This window comes from Schistocerca piceifrons, chromosome X, assembly GCF_021461385.2.
Source record: "Schistocerca piceifrons isolate TAMUIC-IGC-003096 chromosome X, iqSchPice1.1, whole genome shotgun sequence".
Classification (NCBI taxonomy): Eukaryota; Metazoa; Arthropoda; class Insecta; order Orthoptera; family Acrididae; genus Schistocerca; species Schistocerca piceifrons.
In genome coordinates this window covers 738,328,080-738,347,766 of record NC_060149.1, presented here as the reverse complement: position 1 = coordinate 738,347,766, position 19,687 = coordinate 738,328,080, and the positions used below count along the sequence as shown (strand labels likewise).

General features: G+C 40.2%; 1 protein-coding gene across 1 annotated transcript in view; it reads right to left on the bottom strand.

Annotated features, from left to right (window-relative positions):
• Positions 1-6,095, bottom strand: part of LOC124723056 — a 63,385-nt gene extending 57,290 nt beyond the window's left edge. Inside the window, exon 1 of the mRNA XM_047248235.1 lies at positions 4,794-6,095. Within this exon, the coding sequence (XP_047104191.1) occupies positions 4,824-5,240 (417 nt within the window). The 5' untranslated portion in view covers positions 5,241-6,095 and the 3' untranslated portion in view covers positions 4,794-4,823. The remainder of the gene's footprint in view (positions 1-4,793) is intronic.
• Positions 6,096-19,687: the final 13,592 nt, after the last annotated feature.

Below are 19,687 nucleotides of genomic sequence, written 5' to 3'. Positions count from 1 at the left end.
ACCATGGACAGATTGATGTCGTCCATACTGTCTTACATCAGTTTTCATGATTTTTCACTTTGTGTATCTGTCATGTCTTTGGCTTTTTTTTTAGTGAGATGTTGCTTTTGATTTTTGTGTACATATCGCTCTTTAAAACTGAGCTACGTGGGTCACCACAGGTTGTCAATACAGAGTTTTGTTAGATTTTGCAATTTTCAACAGTTGTGCAGCACAACTTTTTTTAACATTTTTTTGTACTGATATTGGCCTTTCCATCTGAGCTATAAAGGTCAACTCAGGTTGTCAATGTCGTGTTTTATTATCTTTTGACTTTTCCCTGTAACTCGTTTTGTTGCTGCATTTATATATTTCAGTACTAATGTGATTTTGCAGTTACATTCCACAATAGTATCTCCCCCAACACAAATTCCATTTCTTACAGCTGTCACATTAGTTTGTCTATTATTAAGTATTTGCATGATTTTTATACTTCATGTTTATAGTTGGGTGCCATGGAAATGTTTGCGAGTAGTGGTTGCTACTTTGAAATCTTTCGTGTTGCACCTTGGTACGGCATTATTAGTCAAAGCTGACCAGTGATATTGTACACCCTGGTTTATCCTGCTGTACTCCATCAATACATGTGATACAGTTTTGCCAGTAGGCCAAACCGACAATTGCAATGGGTCCGTACAATTTCAACAAGCTCGTGTCAAACATTCTTGTACAAGCAGTCCACAGATGAGTAAAATTACTGTTACTACAACTGTGTGCCTACAGCATTTGTGTTCTTATTTTGTGTTTGAAGAACTGTAGGAGACAGACAATTTGGATCTGTGTGTCCCATCAGCAATAAGATACTCAGAGATGGAGCACATGTTTGGAAACAACAACAACAAGGCATCAGCTTTTCAAACACACCAATCTAGCATTTGCTTAAAGTTGATTTAGGGAAAATATGTAATCCAAACCCAGTTATTTTTATGAGAATTTGGACCATATTACTTTCAAACTTATGTGAAGTCCAAGCACTCACGCCCATTATGATTTTAGTATTGATCAAAAACTAAAATCATAAGAGGACTGAATGCTTGTTAGTCTCTTCTTATATCAAATGTAGTAATACCAAAACTGTACTGATTGCAAAATGTTTTATTTGTGTGCATAGCCGCACAGGATTAGCCGAGCGGTCTAAGGTGCTGCAGTCATGGACTGTGCGACTGGTCCCGGCAGATGTTCGAGTCCTCCCTCAGGCATGGGTGTGTGGGTTTGTACTTAGGATAATTTACGTTAATTAGTGTGTAAGCTTAGGGACTGATGACCTTAGCAGGTAAGTCCCATAAGATTTCACACACATTTGAACATTTTTGTGTGCATAAACTCTAAACTAGACTGATTTAATAGTTGCAGCCACAGTACACATTATTATTCACAAGCATTCACAGTGCTTCCCCTCTGCTCTTTAAAGGGTGCTAGTACAGTTCCACAATAATGTCACATTTATTTCTCTTTGTCAAAATCATATTCACTTCATTCAATGCTTGTCTTCAGCATTCAAAATCACTGGCAGTTGAGAACATTTATTCAGCCAGGACAACACATCTTCATGCTTAAAAATGTGCCTTTTTAAAGTACAGTCTTTGGTTGCAGCAGAAGGGAGATTAGGGCACAATATCCTGAGAAAAAATAATGTCCCACAGGACAAAATCAGGGTTAAAAGGAATACAGTCAAGAACTTTCAAGCCTATTGCATCAGAACAGCCTTTTAAAATTATTCCCTGGCGTTCAGTAAAACTGTCTTGGAGAATCCATTTGATGATGTACATAAGGTTGTGCAAATATCTTTAAGTGTGATACCCACAAATAACTGATTTTTCTAACAAGATTAAGATCCTGCAGGCTTGTGTTAACCACAAATTCAGATCAGCTTATGGACTTTTCTCACTGGTGATATGATATACTGGTTTTCTTCAAATAGTTTCTGACTGCAGCAAGATTCTCTCCATAATCACTGACTGAGAAGAATATTTACAGCACTTCATTTACCCACTTTCATTAACTTGTGCCTACTTAACCATGTGGATATGGTGATGCTATGTGTACAGCTTCATAAGAGCCCAGCATACTGTTCTGGTAGCAATTTCCCCCCAACAGCACTCAATTATGCAGAACTGCCCAACACGTCTTTATTTCATTGTGACATATCTAAATTTTAACAGATGAAAAATTTCTGCAGAACTAACAGTTATGTAGTCTCTCGCCCACCCCCTTGCTATTTTTCATAGTTTACATACCTAAAGCACAACAAAATACATTTTGGTAATTTGTCTATTATGTAATATGGCTTTTTCAGCTCAACTGAATCTACTGATATCAAAAAGGGTCGCTCCATTCAGAAACATAATGACGCAGTGCACAAAGGTATGTGTGTGCAAAAAAGAACAGAACACTGACAATATGTCATCTGCATTTATATTAGGTTTGGAATGTAGGCTGTGGCAACAAACTGATCTGTTGATAGCCTGAGACCCAGGTCAGGTTGGAAAGCGACAATTTGTGGGTTGGCAAAGCCAACAAATATTAATACAGATTCTTTGATGTCATGGCATATTGATCTGTAGTTAAGGCAAAGGTCTAAGCTAGCTTGAAAGTTGATAGTACATATGCACATTGTCTAAGCAGTATCTAACCTTTCAGTTAATCCACTTTTTCTATTTTGCAGTTTTATTTATTTATAACAAAAAATATGTTAAATATGTGACAAATGTAAACTTTAGGCAATGACACAAATCAATTTCTGATGACAACGTTTATGTTGTATTCACATTCAATGGTTTCACCAACTATCAATCAAATTTTCATCCTCCAACTAAATAAGATCCTGAGCTACACTACAGCTATATGTCACCACTACTAAGATTTCAACACAAGACACTACCACACACTAAATGCACATGTACCAACATTCTGATAACTTGTGTCTGTATCCTCACACCACATAACATTTCTAGTATGGTACGTTTGATACAGGGTGTTTATAAATTAGTTGTACTACAGTAACATTTATCGGGTCGACAGAAGCGTCCGATCCCAGGCGTCTGCTTTGACCCGTGACGTAAGGGTGTTGTGTGTGACGTCATGACGGCGCGGAGTTTGGTTTGAGTGTGGCTGTCTCCAGTTCTGTTTTATCTTATTTTATTTACTTTTCTGATCTGTTCGTTCTATCCCGTGAGATTTTTTTTTTTTAAAAAAAGACAAAAAACACTAATCAGCTACTGCAGCATCTTTATTTTCTATGGGTTGCAGGGGTTACGACCCCTGGGGAGGTGGGTGGGTATTCATGCACGGCTGTCTTCACTTACACGTTGTAGCTACGCAAGGCGTCTAAATTTGTTTATATTTAGTTTGCCCCCCACCCAAAACACCCCATTTCCCGCGCTTGTCCCGTTAGTGTCATTAGGCTTCTTGTGGAAAGTGTGTGTGTTTGTATTTGTTTCCGCCATATTTGTGACGTCATGGGTCAAAGCAGATGGGTGGGATCGGACGCTTCCGTATTTCCCATTTATCTATGAAAAAGGTAAATAATTTACAGAAATGTTCAATACAGCACTGAATGCACAACATATTCCAGTTTTATTTACAAATTTCAGTGTTACTACCTTTTGTAGTGACACTAATGTCCTATTTGTAATTAATTTCATGCCAAATCCTACCAAGCAAATCTCTATGTATGGTGACAACTGTGTGTTATTTGTTGTCACACCTCACTAACATTTCCCAGAAGTAGAGGAACAAACACTGCCCTTAATGAAACCCCATACACAGCAGTCTATTGAGGTTAAATCAGGTGATCGTATTAACATTGTTCTGCACTGTCCAGTCTAAGTCAGGACATTCCTACAGAGATAAGTAACAGTTCCAACTTGTAGTATTTGAATACCTTCCACACTGTAACTCTAGGCATATTCTATTCTAAGCTGGTATGTCTCCGTTTACCTGGACTACAAATTTAAGACTGCCAACCTTGTTCAAATGGTTCAAATGGCTCTTAGCACTATGGGACTTAACATCTGAGGTCATCAGTCCCCTAGAACTTAGAACTACTTAAACCTAACTAACCTAGGGACATCACACACATCCATGCCCGAGGCAGGATTCAAACCTGTGACCGTAGCGGTCGCGCAGTTCCAAACTGAAGCGCCTAGAACCGCTCGGCCACACCGGCCGGCCAACCTTGTTCAATTGCTGCATCAGATACTGCTGACTGACTGACCGGCTTCCTGTGCGATACATGGCCAGTTTTGGTGAGATTATTGTACCAATTAATAACAGTTTGTCTTTGAGATGGTGGCTTGCGGTGTTTAGTCCTGAAATATCTCTGAAATCCAGTAGGACTAGTGGACTTAGATTGATGAAACCATAAACACAGCACATGCTCCACAGCCTTATATGACTCCATGATGACTGTTGCAGTAACTCAATTACACATGTAACCTAGTGGCAACATCAGGAAGGCAGAAATAAAACTTTACAATACAGTGCGTTTAGTGCTGTTTCGAACATTTCTGTAAGTTATTTAGCCTTTTCACAATACTCTTGCATAACTTATTCATAAACATCCTCTATTTTTTTACTCGTTTATACATTTTAACCTCACCCCCAATTAGGCCTAAATGAAAATAAACAGAAACTACTATGTATGAGATGATAAATTCAACAATGAAACTTCTGTGTGTCTCAGATCTACTTTTAATTCAAGCACACACTACAAAGAATCAAAACTTAAAACATGCCACAATGTTGTGACTCACCCGTATGATTCAAATTCCATAACCGAATGTTCAAAGGCCGTCGTCATTGTCATTGCTTGACAGCGGTGACACGGGAGATGGCACACCCACTGCTTCCAATAATATGCTGTCAACTAACTGTTCTGTTGCAGTTTCATCCCAGTCATGTGGAAGACTAGTTTCTGTGATTTTAGACACATTTGAATTTTCCACTGGGGGTGAAAATTTATTACAGGAGACATTTAATGGAACATTTTGTTCAAAATCTGGTGCTAAATTACTCTGCTTTTTATCATCTGGGCTGGGTTCAATATGTGCAAACTTGTCTGGCTCTTCTGAGGCAGCAATGGCATAGACATCTTCATCTTCACTACTACCATTTGTTGTACGAGGAATCTCCTCAGGGTGACAATGGCACTGTGTTGTCTCCCCTAGACGGAGCTGGTTTTCTTTAGAATCACTTGACATTTTTTCCAACAGTGCTGCGTACTTTGAAATTGCCAGAATATATCAACCATTAATTATTATGGCCTGGCTTATTCGAACACTTTGCACCTAAAATTATGGGTACTTCAAGTACGCGTGTATCCGAAAGTACAATACAGATAGTTGCATTCACATAAAAATGTTGCAATCAATCGTACTTGCTAAGAGCAACAATATCATTATGATCATCATTTATCTTGGGTCGATTTTTAATTTTATTCGCCACCAGTTTAAAAATGAGAAATTAAGGCAGTTTACATTTGACAATGACGAGGAGAGAGAATCTGGTACGAGCCTTCTTAAGGAACCATCCTCTTACTTCTATTCAAACAAATAATTTTCCAGCCTTTATATTTTAGTTGCTTTTTTATGGTGGAACATACCTGAGGTTGTATGATTCATGCCTGATGAAAGTCACCAGTTCTCTATTTCGAACTGGGCACGTTTCTTGTAACAAATGCTCCTGCTATTGGAAGCCGTAACGCATTTTCACCTCGTCCAGTGGTGTCTATTTTGCGTCTTTAACTTCGAAATTACGAGAGCCAGCGAATGCAGAGATTCATTTGCAGACAACGCAGCACTGTTTATATAAATATGTTTGCAAGTGTTTGGAGTCGTTTAAAGTTGAAATCTAACTTCGCCGGGAAAACCATTTGACTTTTCATATCTTCTTGGATAATTTAACATGTTCCACCGATAAACATAAATTTGGCAAAAGATTTTTCCAATCCCAGCAACAGAACTTTAGCCAGACCACAACACTTCAGTTTTCCCGCAAAAAAAACAACAATGAATGATTGAGATTCATGACAACTCAATTCACCACTACTGTCATTACCTTCCACCTCCCACCTTCTAATCCCTCACACAACAAAATCGATTAGAAGCTTCATTACCAAAGATATTGCACACTAATAGCCAGCGTTGCCAACCCAAAAAGTATTCCTTTTAAGTGAAGTTAAAATTCCAATAATTGTTTATTATTGTCATTTACCTTCCTAAAAATGAAATTTCGAAGCACTGATAACTTACAAAGAAATTTTCTGTCATCTCCATTGCATATTCTTCTTCTTCTTCTTCGTATTATTATTACTATTCTTGAGGGTATTTTTGTTCTGTCGTTGCAACTAGAAAAATGCGTGATTTTTTTTTTCGCCAGACGTGTTCCGCTTTATTGAGGTAAAACATCATCATTTCGTTAAGAATAAGTTAATTTGTATTTAAGGTGATTTTTGGTTGATTTCTCGTTTACATCGGGAAATGCCGTCTGCTAGCACATCGTCGTTTTCTGCGTTAAACACTCATAATTTTCGTCTAATTTTTAGTTTTTCTGCAGTACTATGCAACAAAATTATCAGTTTCTAACGCAGAAAAACAACTATGTGCTAGCAGACGGCATCTCCCGATGTAAGCGAGAAATCAACCGAAAATCACATTTAAGTACAAATCAACTTATTCTTAACAAACACACATATAAAAGGAATAGCACTCAGAGACGAAAATGCTGTCTGCAATGGCAAACTAACCAACACCTGGCATGTAAATATCATCTGCATACACGCCACTCTTCCAAGATTTTATAATCTTGTTGTAATTGTTGATATAGGCGTTTCGAATAACTAATTTTTAGTCTAACAGCTGCCACATCACACTCTAGAGCTATTTCCTGCATATAATCCACAATTTATACAATTCTTGGTCTCACAAATTCGAAGTTTATACGACTCGCATTTTTGGTTACATGTATTAAGATTATTTATTCATTCCTTCGAGGGATATGTCACTGGTCTGCACACGCACACACACACACACACACACACACACACACACACACACACACACACACACACACACACACAAGACTGCATAAAAACAGTAATAGGTTGCTGTTTTTGTAGTTCTAGAAGCTGCGAAAGTGTACTTGCCGACCACCGTTTTGACTTTTTTCATAAATAAAATAAAAACACGTTGAAACCGAATGGGGTACTGGAACAATGACTGTACGATAACTGCGACAGAATGCTCGTGTTTCGCAATATTGCTGCCACGGAGCAGTGGTCGTAGGGAAGTGGTGCAACAAAGTACAACTAAGTTGAACTTTCTGTGGTGTTACAAAAGTCGCGTCTCCTAAGTTGCACCACCTAAAACTGAGAGTTCACACATGCAACTGCAGTACCGGTATGCTACCAGCTGTGGCGACACATTTGTTGCGTGTGTGAACCCGGCTTAAGATCAAAAGATGATGCAGTCAACCGCGCATTATTAATAATACACACGAGAAAGTTTCAATTTTAATCGACATCGTCGGTGTTTTTGATATCTGTCGGTGGCCTGTGTGGTTCGCTAGGTTGAGTGAGATGCAACTACGAACTGCCCCGTATAACAGCTTAATAGATTACTACAAAAATGGAAGAGCAGAGTGGGAAGCCGGAAACCAGAAAATAGTCATGAACGTAAGGAAAGGATGGACGCAAGGCTCAATCTGTGGAACAATATTTTGGGACATTGCTATCGAGCCACTCTTAAACAACGTGGGTGGAGATGACAGGGGGTTGTTAGGTGTCGTATCAGCAAACTCACGGGTACACCCAGAGAACAAAACCACATAACTTCTCATATGTATAAGTAATTGGTGTAGCCAATACAAACTCAAAATAGCTGCAAAGAAAACAGTAAATCTATTGCTCAAAGGGGCATTGAAACGGAACCCAGTTATTAAATTGGATAACATTAACATAAAGAGGAAACAAATAACTCTATATTTAGGAATACATATTGACAAACGACTTACTTTCCATCTACACATCAGACTCGTAATTGACAAAGCGACGAAATTGATGCACAAAGTTGCAAGGATAAACACCATACAATACTAGCTATGTTTGAGGACGCTACAAACGTATCACACAGTTCTCTTGGAAGCCATAGCGCACTGAGGTGACAAACGTCATGGGATAGAGATATGCACACATACAGATAGCAGTAGTATCACATAAACAAGACATAAAATGGCACTACACTGGTGGAGCTTTCATTTTTACTCAGGTGATTCATGTGAATAAGTTTCCAACGTAATTGTGTAAGTACAACAGGAATTAATAGACTTTGAAAGCGGAATGGTAGCTGGAGCTAGACGCATGACACATTTCATTTCGGAAACTGTTAGGGAATTCAGTATTCTGCAATCCACACTGTCAAGAGGGTGCCGAGAGTACCAAATTCCAGGCATTACCTCCCACCACGGACAACACAGTGGACGAGAGCCATCACTTATTGACCGAGAGCAGTGCGTTTCCGTAGAGTTGTCAGTGGTAAGCCGGCCAAAGTGACCGAGCAGTTCTAGACGCTACAGTCTGGAGCCGTGCGACCACTACGGTCGCAGGTTCGAATCCTGCCTCGGGCACAGATGTGTGTGATGTCCTTAGGTTAGTTAGGTTTAAGTAGTTCTAAGTTCTAGAGGACTGATGTCCTCAGAAGTTAAGTCCCATAGTGCTCAGAGCCATTTGAACCATTTTTTGTCAGTGGTAACAAACAAGTAACGCTGAGTGAAATAACTGCAGAAATCAATGTGGGACGTACGATGAATGTAAACGTTAGGGCAATGCGGCGAAATAATGGGCTGTGGCAGCAGAGGACCTATGCGAATTTCTTTGCTAATATCAGGACATTGCTTGCAGCGCCTTGCCTGGGCTCGTGACCATATTGGCTGGATTTTACACGACTGGAAAACCTTGGCATGGTCAGATGAGTCCCGGTTTCAGTTTGTAAGAGCTGATGGTAGGATTCGTGTGTGGCGCAAACCCCCCAAAGCCATGGACCCAAGTTGTCGACAAGGTACCGTGCAAGCTTTGTAAGGTGGCTATAATTTCGCACCTTACAAGCACTCATCAACATACTTTGCCGTGAACTACAACCACAATTAGGTATCATTTGATAGGTTGTACATCGTATATATGAATATTTAAAGGAGACTGACATTGTCATTTACACCTTGTAAACAATTGCGAACGCTTATTGCATGAAAGGTGATGGAGTGTCTTTATTAACAGAACAGCGTAATGAATGATTGTCTATACTAGTAGAGGTTGGAACGCCAGTGAAGATGAAATGGCAGGCAGAGCTCAAGCTCTGTGTGGAAGGCCTGCACAGGTGTTAGTCCTGCTTAAAAACAGGAAGTAGCTAGACAAACATCGTGGAACCTGAGCTCTGGAGCATAATAGGGTGACGGCCGGCCGCTATTGTAGTAGGACCGAAATGATAACCGGGAACTCTGCAAATCTTGGACGCAGGTAAGAGGAACGAAGAAGCGGCACCTCGGAAACCACGCAGGCTGGGTTATTTCTAAGGATTTTTACTCAGAAGCGTACCATTGTACGAATATAGGTTTTTCCTCACAAACTTTCCGCGCTGGACGACAGAAGACTAAAATATGGTTTGTCGGCGTTTGGAAGAATCTGTAGAGAGGGAGAATATTCCGTGGTTTCGGGAATATGGTTCGTTTTCGGAATTACGAGGATGGGAAGCCGAGCCTTGCTGGGGAGCCAGTAGTGGAGAGACGAGGTCTTCCGTTTTTGACCGCCCGTGTGTGACGGTCGCTCGGTATCAGCTTTGTTGGTTCATACGGACTTGCTGTCTTTGCTCTCAGGAGAGTTAATGGTTAGAACAGTTAGGCACTGTACTGTTGCGAACATATACGATTCTGGACTTCACCTCCAGACTGGAAGTCGTCGTTGAGTACGCAGCGTTCAGTAATTGAGAGCACTTCTTCTGCCTATTCTTACGTTGAAACGTTATCTGAACTCCGTCCTTGTGGCTGGGAGTTCGCGTTTCTCGTCTTTAGGACGGAGAAAGGAGAAGACAGTATTAGAGTATATTAGTCAGAGGACCGCCTTCAGCCGTCTTAGTGTTTGAAAGAGTTTATTTGTGGCTGGAGTTCTTCCATCGTTGCAGATGAATACGAGAACCATCACTTCGACACAGCGGACACAGTACATATGGTGATATCGCAAATTGCTTCAGCTTATTAGGGCTATAAAGCTAAACAGCTGCGATCACGTTAGTTTATTTCCACTGAGGTTCCACACCACCGTAGATTATCTTTTAACCCTTTCGTGAGGCGTCGAAAACATGCTTCCCACTACAATGAACTCGCTCCTAGTCCTGTGGGATTCACTGTTCCCACCTCTGTACGGTGCTACCACCTAGTGAACAGTATAGGGTACTACTTCCAATTGGAAGTTCCCGCCGTTTTTGCTGTACCTTCGCGCAGAGGCATTGTATAGGTGAGTGTTGCTCTGTAGAGGAGCCTTTCAGTGCTGTTTGCGTGACATTTTGTGATTTTTTCCTCAGAGCTGTAGTATAAAGTAAATACTTTTGATTTACCCAAATTTATGAAGGAAAACGTAAAATTGGAACGAGGAGAATTCCAGTTTGAAACAAAAGGAGCCATTTCTGCAGTAAAATGGATGGATAACCGTCCAGTCACTTTCCTGTCACCGAGCGAGGTGGCGCAGTGGTTAGACACTGGACTCGCATTCGGGAGGACGACGGTTCAATCCCGCGTCCGGCCATCCTGATTTAGGTTTTCCGTGATTTCCCTAAATCGTTTCAGGCAAATGCCGGGATGGTTCCTTTGAAAGGGCACGGCCGATTTCCTTCCGAATCCTTCCCTAACCCTAGCTTGCGCTCCGTCTCTAATGACCTCGTTGTCGATGGGACGTTAAACACTAACCACCACTTTCCTGTCCTCAATTCATGACCCATGAGAAACAGCCACAGTGAAAAGGAAAAACAAGGATGGTACTAGTACAGAGGTTTCTTGTCCTGAAGTTGTGGCAGAATACAACAAAATAATGGGTGGTGTCGATAAGTTCGATCAATTACGAGAAAGGTGTGCTATTGGCAGACGTTCTGTAAAATGGTGGCACATAATATTTTATTTCCTGGTGGACGCTGCTGCAGTGAACGGTTTTATCCTGTAGAAAATAAGTAAAAGACGAAGTGGACAGCATGATCAGCTCTCATACAGGATCCATGTAGCCAGACAGTTTATCGCTGGCTTCTCATCCCAAAAAAGGCATGGACAAAAACCTGTCTTTCTGGCAAAAAGGGGTAAAGTACCTGAAGATTTTCGTCATGTGGCTGTAGGGGAGCATCGACCCATTTTAGGAGAAACTACTGGACGTGCCATCATTGTAGTACCAAAGCTGAGGAAAAGAGCACTCGCTGTGTTTGTACATATTGTCAAATACCCCTTTGCATAGACCCATGTTTCAGAAAATTTCATGCCAAGTAATTGTGAACAATCATTGTAACAAGAGAAGTAAATTTATCAAATAAATATGACATATATTGAAAAAGTTCCCACCTTGTTGTATGACCTCACTTTCACAGTTGGAGCAAATTTGATATTTTGTATGATAAATATACCGATCTGTTAACTACTATCTGCTCTCCATTCATTAAAAAAAAACTGGACAATAATTGTGCCCACGAAAAGGTTAAAGTAGTGTCTTCTAGTGTTTGGTACGTAGATGATGTCAGTCATTTCACGTTGTTGATATTACATCGTGCAGTCATAATAAGGGGCAGAGTTGGGCAATTTATTAATAATTTTAGTTAGGAAATATAGACAATTGTACTTAAAGGGCTGATTTTAATCTATAATAAATATATATTGAACAACAACATTTATCATTTAGTAGTATTAGTTGCCTTCATCACACATTTATGTTTAGATTGTAATTTATATGTCAAAAGAGAATGAAGAGATCCTAAGATCTGCTTCAGGGGGTAGTCAGACAGGGCAAAATCATCGTTTTAGTATTTATTTTTTTCTGTTGCTCACATTCATTTAACACCCGCCTGGGGTAGCATAATGGAGCTTCATAATGGAGTGAGATGTGTTTACATGGAATAGACAGGGTCTTATGGTCAAACTTAACCGATCATTGACTGGAAATGATTATTCTCAGTTCCTTGGAGACAGTTTGCAGCCATTCATGGACTTCATGTTCCCAAACAACAATGGAATTTTTATGGATGCCAATGCGCCATGTCACCGGGCCACGATTCTTTGCAATTGGTTTGAAGAACATTCTGGACAGTTCGAGCAAATGATTGGACCACCCAGATTGCTTGACATGAATCCCATCGAACATTTGTGGGACATAATCGAGCGGTCAGTTCGTGCACAAAACCCTAACCTGCAACACTTTTGCAATAACGAACGGCTATAGAAGCTGGGTGGCTTAGTGTTACTGCAGGGAACTTCCAAAGACTTGTTCAGTCCATACCACATCGAGTTGCTGCACTATGCTGGGCATAAGAGGTCTGACACGATATTAAGAAGTATCCCATGACTTTCATCTAACAGTGTATGCTTTGCATCAAGTGCATGAGCTAATGTCCGTGTCTAGTGACCTATATGAACCTGGTAATGTGAGGACAGAGGAGCGTACTACTCAGAATGCTGGGTGCTTTCGGCACTGCATCAGTAGAAGCCTTGTGTCTGATTCTGGAGACTTGCCCCATTGACATCACTGTCCACCACAGAGCGGCGGCATACTGGGTAAAGAATGGTAGACGTGACAAGGTTAGTGAAATATCAGGAGAAAAAATTGTAGACATGCATTAATTGAACAGGTGGCGCCTTGACACATGGCATCGAGAGCGGGAGATGTCTGAAAAAGGCCATCACATTTTCTCCTTCTTCGACAAAAACTAAAGCATGCCGATCCTATTCGTGGCATGATTCAGTTTTTGACCGGCCACAGACCGTACCCAGCACATTTTAACCTCATGGGCCTCAGCCAGAGTACTACTTGCACACGTGGAGCATTACATTGCAACTCCTTCATACGTGTAAGGTCTGTAACAAAGTACAGTGTAGACAAGAAAATCCATATGACAGATCTCGAACAGACACACAACAAACACGAGAACAGAATCCTTGGCAGGACACAATCTGAGACAGGCAAAAACACTGATGTAGATGTAGACACATAAAGTGACACTAACACAACAACATTGGACACAAGACTCATAACATAAGGCGTATAACACCTAGAACAGATAAATCAGATGATTATAAGAAAAGCAGACATTGAGTCATGTATCAAAAACTGCCCTTTATCTATGATAACTAAATAAGGTAAAGGAAAATGACAAATATAAGCAACGATACAATAATTACATCTAAGCAATACACCATACGTGAGGTGCGAAGTTTTAAGTTCCACGGCTTCCATCCTGCCTATGGCACTGGTTAAGGGAAATAGTATCATGGACATAAACATGCAACAGAACAGCACACAAACAACATGTAGAACTATGTCTATGTATAGGTTGGTTTGTGGGGGCTGAAGGGACCAAACTACAAAGGCCATCGGTCCTGTCTATATACAGGGTGCGTCAAAAAAATGTATACACACCTTGAAGCGTCATAGAAAATTTATTTCCCGTTCTACAATGTTAAATTTCTGGAAATGGAAAGCTTAAAGTCCAATTGGAAAAATAAATGTACTTTGCAAATGTGATTAATGTTCAAACTGGTGGCCTTCAGCATCAATACATTTCTGGGTACGAGTCACCACTGATTCCGTACATCATACCAATGAGATTTCTGTGCTCACCACCAGAATCTCATTCCAAAGTGTGTCCAGGTTACGTGGTTAACGTTTGTACACCTCATCTTTTACTGTGCCCCATAAGAAGAAATCCAGCGGCGTGAGGTCTGGAGAGCACGCAGGAAACTCGATTGGTCCCCTGCATCCTATCCACTGGCCTGGCACATTGTGATCCAGGTATGTTCGTATGTCCCTATGATAGTGTGGCAGGGTGCCATCGTGTTGGAAATAAAACTCATCATTACCGTATAATGCACGAATGGCAGGGAATATGGAGTCAGCAAGCATTGTTAGGTACATTTCTACATAAACAGTACCTTCAAAGCAGAAAGGCCCAATGAGTCCCTCGCAGACAAACCACACCACACATTTACACCAGGCTAATTTACAGTCTTTTCAACTGTAATGTGAGGATTATCTTCAGCCCAGTACACACAATTGTGCCTATTGACAGTTCCATTGAATCTGAATTGGGTTTCATCCGACCAAATTATGCTACCCATAAATCCCGGTTTACGTCTCACCATCTCCTGAACCCATTCACAAAATTCTAACTTTCGATCTGGATCGTCGTCACTTAGCTGTCGCACCAGCCTTGGAATGTACACACAAAATTTGCCTTTCTTGAGGATGTGTAGCACACTACAAGCACTTACATTTCTCTCACATGCCGCTTGCCTTGAGGATTTTTGAGGCGAACGCTAAAAAACACTTCCAAGAGCGCAGTTGTGGAATCATCACTTTTAGCTGTATGAGGTCGCCCTGATCGACTTTTACGCACATCTCACAGTCTTCCATGAATTTCGAATTTGTCTCATAGACGTGTAATTGTTAACCTTGAAGGTGGTTTTGTACCATTCTCACTTCTCCACAGTCTTCGAACCGCAGCTACATTCTCAAACTTCCAGTATCACTTAATTATCCGCTTCGGCGCTTCAAAACTCAAACGCACGTCCGCCATGTTGCAGTTACTTCCTTGTCACTGCTGCCACCTGTTGAGGAAACATAACATTACTTTCTCACAGATATTTAACCTTGTAGAACGGGAAATAAATTGTCTATGACAGTTCAAAGTGTGTATACATTTTTTGACACACCCTGTGTATAACAGCACAAATAGTGCAGTCGGTATGCCCCGCATAAGCACTTAAAAGATATAACAAACAGTACTAGTTCTTAGACAGTAGAAACAAATACATACAGAGTCACTCATGCTGTATTTAATTTATTAGTATGAGATGACATAATTTTGTATGCTTCCTCCATTGAGACAGGCTCAATATTTCTGGCAAGCCCCTCACAAATAGAACAGCAACAACACGAACCATAATTTATATGTTATATTTTGTTTTAACAGTAAAAGAAAATTTGCAGCTTGTCGCTTTCTATATTTCTATTATTTTCTTCTAAATTACTAACATTTACTATTTTTACTCTCCGTTTCCTACAACTAATTTAATTTTCTTTGTAACTCATTGTTATTACCCTTGTTTCATTGCTCAAAACAAATTTTGCTGGCAATGTAGAACAAGCTGGCAATGTGGAACAAAGTACTGTTACGGGTGAAATTGTATAATGCACGAGCTGCTTTTTAAAATATCAGGCAGCATGTCTTTAGATATGCAATAACTGAAATGAAATGTTTCGGAGATAAGTTTTATCAAATTTAGTTGGCTAAATGTCCTTCCCTTCTTTTCATTGGATCATGGTAAATCTAAAAACATAATAGCCAGATATGTAAGTTCTTGGAAAGGATCTGAGTCACTGGCATCTCCGTATGACCTAACTTCATTCCAGAGTACCACAGCATTGTTTATTTCTTTTCACTAGACAATAGCAAGCTTTGAGCACCGAAAACCAATTTTGTTTACTGTTCAAGCGCATTTCCTGAGCCAACGACAAAACGCGGAAAACAGTTTCTAAACCGGATATCCAACGTGTATTGCACTTCTGAACAATTTTCAGTAGATTACCTCTGTCATGTATTGCACTGAATAACTTTCTATAAGCAATTTGACGAGATAAAGACATGGGAAACCAAGAATACGTTTCTGACAACAAAAACTCCAAATTATGGGGCAGCAGAAGATACCGTCAGCTGCGCGGAATGGCAGACACAATGAACTAAGACAAGATGAAGAACTTCTCTTTTCAAATGCCGATACACACCATTATTGATGCTTACCGTAACTGTTGCATTGTCAGTACCCAAACTGCGCTTTAAATGAATGTTGTAGGCGTACTCATCAATCAAAGATTTCAGACCATTAGTTATTGCAATTGCCTTGCTTTCTTCTTGCTCTATCATATCCAAGAATGAGGAAAGAATGCGACCTTGGGCTTCAGGAAAGTATACCACACACGTAGCTAACAGTTTACTGACACTAATGTCTTCATTTAGAAGTACACTGAAATATCAGTCACCTATACCCTTTTTCGGGCTGGCATCGAAATGTTGGCAAAGAATATTTTTAATCAACACAACTACACATGCTTTTTTGCAAGCGCATGTGAGAGACATGGTTAGCACCTTTAAAATACCGCTTTGAAAGGCAGCAGGTGTTATCCACAGATATTATTGCGCAATGGTTAGCAACAAATGAACTTAATGCGGCATGTGCAAAAGAAATTGCAATGGAATGCCCAACTGCTGGTGAACCTAGTCTCAACTGCCCCTGTGAATGGTAGGATGCTTCAGCTTTTACTTGCTTTTTTGAGTGATTTAATAAATTCGACGAACACGAATTTAAATCCACTGGCGAAATCGACATCGTGCGCATGAAAGATCGGTGGGGAGCTCAAATTACCAGTCTTTAAATTGTTTGTTGCTAAGCCACTTGTTTCTTAAATTTTGACTGTATTTTTTGTCCTTTTGCTACGGCATTTTGATGACATAAAAATACATAAGTAAAGAAAATCACTGAGTACACCGCGATCAACTGCACCATGAAGATGAACATTTTAATTTCATGCACTGTACTGACAAGAAGGCCAAACTTCGGTCCAGGTTAACTTGTAAACGCGATGCTAAAAGCAAAGAAGATTGATAAGGATTGTTCTGTAAAAATATCGAAATCTGATTACTAAACTTTAGGCAATAAGCACATGAATGATAAGAAGTAGTGGATGCTGAATTGCATTCTCACAGTTTTGTCATAAGAGCTTATAGGAGAAAGAAGTCAAAGCATTGAAAAGTATTCTGATCCATTTGTTATTTTCTGCCCTTATGAGTTCTCATAGTGCAAACCCGAGAGGAAAGCATAAGCATACTATTTTTCAGTACCATTATGACTTTGGCCGAATCGTATTACGATAATCATGCATATAAACACACGCCTTGCAGGGCAAGTTGGTATGTATAGATTATGTCACGTTTCATAAGTCTTGTGTAATGTGCACGTTTCATTGAAATGCATGTGTGGGAAGAAGGGAGGTTAAATTGCAGTCCCATAGTTTAATCGTAAGAGTTAGGTGGAGTCATATCGTTGCCACTTTTGGATTTTTTACACTAAATATAGTTTCTAATTGTATAATGGAAACACTGAATTAAACAGTAAAATACTGTTGCAGACAACAATCCATAAATCCATTGATCGCTAAATGCAAAATTTCACCGTCATATTTAGTAGAAATTCCGTTAACTTGACAATCCTGCTTATTACTTCACACGCAAAAATAACTCAGGTTTTTTTATTGTCCTTCCAGCTGGCATGCCACTGTGCAAATAGAGTGCTTCCGCAGGCAAGTGGACGGTCAGAAGAGGTCTTTGCACTATGTCTGTGCAAGATTTTAAAGCCTATGGAAACCTGGCTGACTCTCAGCCTCGAACTGTTTAATACTGAAACGGTGGTATCTGCAATAAGGACAGTGACAGTTGTACAATACAGCTTTCAGTCAGGCTTTTCATGTATTTTAGGGAGAGAAACCTCATACAAATATTAATCTACATCTACAGCTACACTCTGCAAACCACTGTGAAGTGCATGACAGAGGGTACGTCCCATTGTACCAGTTATTTTGACTTCTTCTCATTCCCTTCACATATTGAGCGCGGGAAGAATGATTGTTTAAATACCACTGTGTGTGTTCCATTCAATCTAATATTGTTCTCACGATCCCTACGTAAGCAATAAGTAAGGGGTTGTAGCATATTCCTAGAATCACCATTTAAAGCTGTTTCTTGAAACCTTATAAGTAATCTTTCTTGTGATAGTTTACATCTGTCTTCAAGAATCTGCCAGTTCAGTTTCTTCAACTCTCCCACAGGTCAAACAAACCTGTTGCCATACGTGTTGCCCTTCTCTGTATGTGTTCAATATCCCCTATACTCCTATTTGGTACGAGTCTCACAAATTTGAGGAATACTCCAGAATGGGTCGCTCAAGTGATCTGTAAGCAATCTCCTTTAAGGACTGATTGAATTTTCGCAGTATTTACCAATAAAGTGATGCCTGTCATCTACTTTATCCACGACTGAGTTTATGTTCAAATGGTTCAAATGGCTCTAAGCACTATGGGACTTAACATCTGAGGTCATCAGTCCCCTAGACTTAGAACTACTTAAACCAAACTAGCCTAAGGACATCACACACATCCATGCCCGAGGCAGGATTCGAACCTGCGACCGTAGAAGCTGAGTGGTTCCGGACTGAAGCGCCTAGAACTGCTCGACCACAGCGACCAGCTGAGTTTATGTGATAATTCCGTTTCATACCACTACAAAATATTACTTCCAGGCATTTTTATGTGTCGGCTGATTCCGGCTGTGACTCATAGTTATTATAAGATTCAGCGTGTTTTCGTTCTGTGAAGTGCACAATTTCTGAAAATTTAAAACAGGCTGCCAATATCTGCTATGAAATCTTATCAATATCTGATTGAATATTTATGCAACTTCTTTCAGGGAGAACTTCACTACAGATAACTGCGTCCTCTACTATTAACATTGTCTGCCAGGTCATTGATATACAACATGAACAGCAACAGTACCAACACGCTTCTCTGGGACACACCCGAAATGACTTCTACATTAGACGATTACTCTCCATCCAAGATAACATGCTGCATTATCTCTACCAAAAAATCCTCACTCCAGTCATAAATTTCGCTTGATACCCCATATTATCGTACTTTTGACAATAAGCGTAGATGTGGTATTGAGTAAGCGTTTTTCCGAAATCAAGAAATACAGCATCTACCTGACTGCCTTGATCCAAAGCTTTCATTATGTCATGTGAGAAAAGTGCAGGTTAGGTTTCATGTGATCAGTGTTTTCGGAGGCTGGCACTGAGGAGGTCATTCTGATAGAGATTCCGCAGTGTGTTTCAGCCCAGAATATGTTCCAAGATTCTACAACAAATCGATGTCAAGAATACTGGATGGTAGATTTTTGGATCACTTGGAGGAGGAGATTAGTGTTGAATGTTCCATCGATAGCAAGGTCATTAGAGATGGTGCACAAGCTCGGTTTAGGGAAGGGTGGGGAAGGAAGTCGGCTGTGCCCTTTCAAAGGAATCATCTCGGCATTTGCTGGAAGTGATTTAGGGAAATCACAGAAAACCTAAATCAAGATGGCCGGAAGCAGGTTTGAGCTGGCGTCCTTCCGAATGCAAGTCCAATGTGCTAACCACTGCGCTACCTCGCTCATTACTACTACCTTTCTTGTAAACGGGTGCGACCTGTGAATTCTTCCAACTACTGCGCACTGTCTTTCTTTTATTTGAGGGATCCACGATAGATTTTAGTTAGAAGAGGGGATAACTCAGCTGCAAAATCAGTATATAATCTGACAGAAATTCCATT